Raw genomic sequence first — 1,798 nt, 5'->3', positions numbered from 1 at the left:
GAGAGGCTGATACCTTGATATTTAATTAACAAAAGAAGCCCAACTTCTACGTCGTTATTATGCTAATTGGATCAATTATCCGAAACCTCGACTAGTCGACTACTCTTTATATATATAACTCCTGTTTGAAGCCTAAAAGATCGATCAAACAATATCGACCATTCATCAGGATTATCAGCAAGAGATTTAAACCGTACCTATGTCAAAATGTCATTGCTTTTTTCTGGCATTTTGATCTTAGGGGTGATACTCATTTGCTTTGTAATTTACATTGTATTTACTGTAGCATGGTATTTATATGGTAGACAAATACTGTCTGCTCCAACATTAAGCCAGGAGGACCCAAATGATCACCCAGCAGCCAAGGAGAAATGCTTTATTTACCGGAAACTGAAGCCGGATGTGATCACGTTCAGCTACAAGAAAGAATTGAGTGATGATCTAAATCAGGAAGAGGAAAGTTGTGATCAAAATGAATGCGTGGTGTGCTTGAGAGGTTTACAGAATGAGGAATTTGTGAGGCAGCTTCCAAAATGCAAGCACACATTCCATGCGCCTTGTATAGACATGTGGCTCTACTCTCATTCGGAATGCCCCATTTGCCGGAAGGCGATTGATCGGTTGCCGGAGGAAGGTGCATTTACACCAGGCCGGAAGTCGCAGGAGGTCTCAGTAGATATCAGCCCATCATTAACCTTAACAACTATCTCAATAATCTGCTAGGTGGTAAAAAAAATCCTGTTTTCTTTTCTTTGTTTGTTTCCTCTTTTGCTTCATCAAACTGCTAAAGCTTTAGACATCATCAATAGTCGATGATATTCAAGGGAAACATCAATAATGTAACTGGCCAGCCAGGCATGCATTTTTCACGTATGCCGAATACATATATAGCACCAATAATTGATCATCATAATAATAGGGCAACTTTTCGTCAAATAACAGGTGATATGACGGACCAAACATATCCCACCTAAATCAGTAAGTCATACGTAGAATTTAGGGTAATCTTTCACCTATGTAACCAAAAAGCCAAATGGTAGTAACCAATGCAAAAACCTAGCAACAAGGAAATACCCAATCGAGCCAAGACACTAGCTAGGTCGCAGCTCCAAAACTGTCAAAATCCCGAAATCGGTTTTGGAGTTGCGACCTCAATTCACCTTCGCCTTTAGTAGCGTTGACGCTGCTATCATTCCGTGCTAACCAGGAGGATGCAACCACTTGAAGTTTTTATCATATAGAAACCGGGATATGGTCGAAAATGAGGATGGAGAATCAATTCAAAAACGAGAACGATATGGTCTTTTAATCCCCGAGTCACCCCGTCTACCAGCCATTAATTTCCAGGTCCTCAAATAGTCCTCATATTCTCGAGCATATGCATGTTATGCGAGTTGATCATGTCTCCGGCCATGTCAAGAGGAGAACCACAAACTTAAACTACCAACCAACAATAATTGATAGTCCGAACCTACAATAATAATTTGGAGAAAAATGTATAGTAACTAACTTTCAACTTCATCGATCTAGTATATGAAGCATATAGAGAAATTAAGTGCCGTTAATTGAAATTCAGAAACTTATATACACAGGTACATTATATAGACGTGATATGTTCGGAAATGAAACTGTGCTTGATGCAAATGGCAAATCTTAGCTACCTTGTTTATGTGTTGGCCAGCTTATTCAACCCAATTAACTTCCTTCTATACGGTCACCAAGATCATCGTGATCTGTCGCGCTCCGCTAGTAGTAGTAGTAGTAGTAGTAGTAGTAGTAGTATAGTATAGAACACAAT

The 1,798-nt window shown here is 39.4% G+C and overlaps 1 protein-coding gene across 1 annotated transcript; it reads left to right on the top strand.

The window, feature by feature from the left end:
• The first annotated feature begins 207 nt into the window (after positions 1–207).
• Positions 208–723, top strand: LOC101307235 (RING-H2 finger protein ATL2-like). Its single transcript, XM_004305693.1, has one exon. The coding sequence runs from the start codon at positions 208–210 to the stop codon at positions 721–723; it is 516 nt and encodes a 171-aa protein (XP_004305741.1).
• The last annotated feature ends 1,075 nt before the right edge of the window (positions 724–1,798 follow it).

Source organism: Fragaria vesca, linkage group LG6 (genome assembly GCF_000184155.1).
Source record: "Fragaria vesca subsp. vesca linkage group LG6, FraVesHawaii_1.0, whole genome shotgun sequence".
NCBI lineage: Eukaryota > Viridiplantae > Streptophyta > Magnoliopsida > Rosales > Rosaceae > Fragaria > Fragaria vesca.
This window is presented reverse-complemented; position numbering and strand designations above follow the sequence as displayed.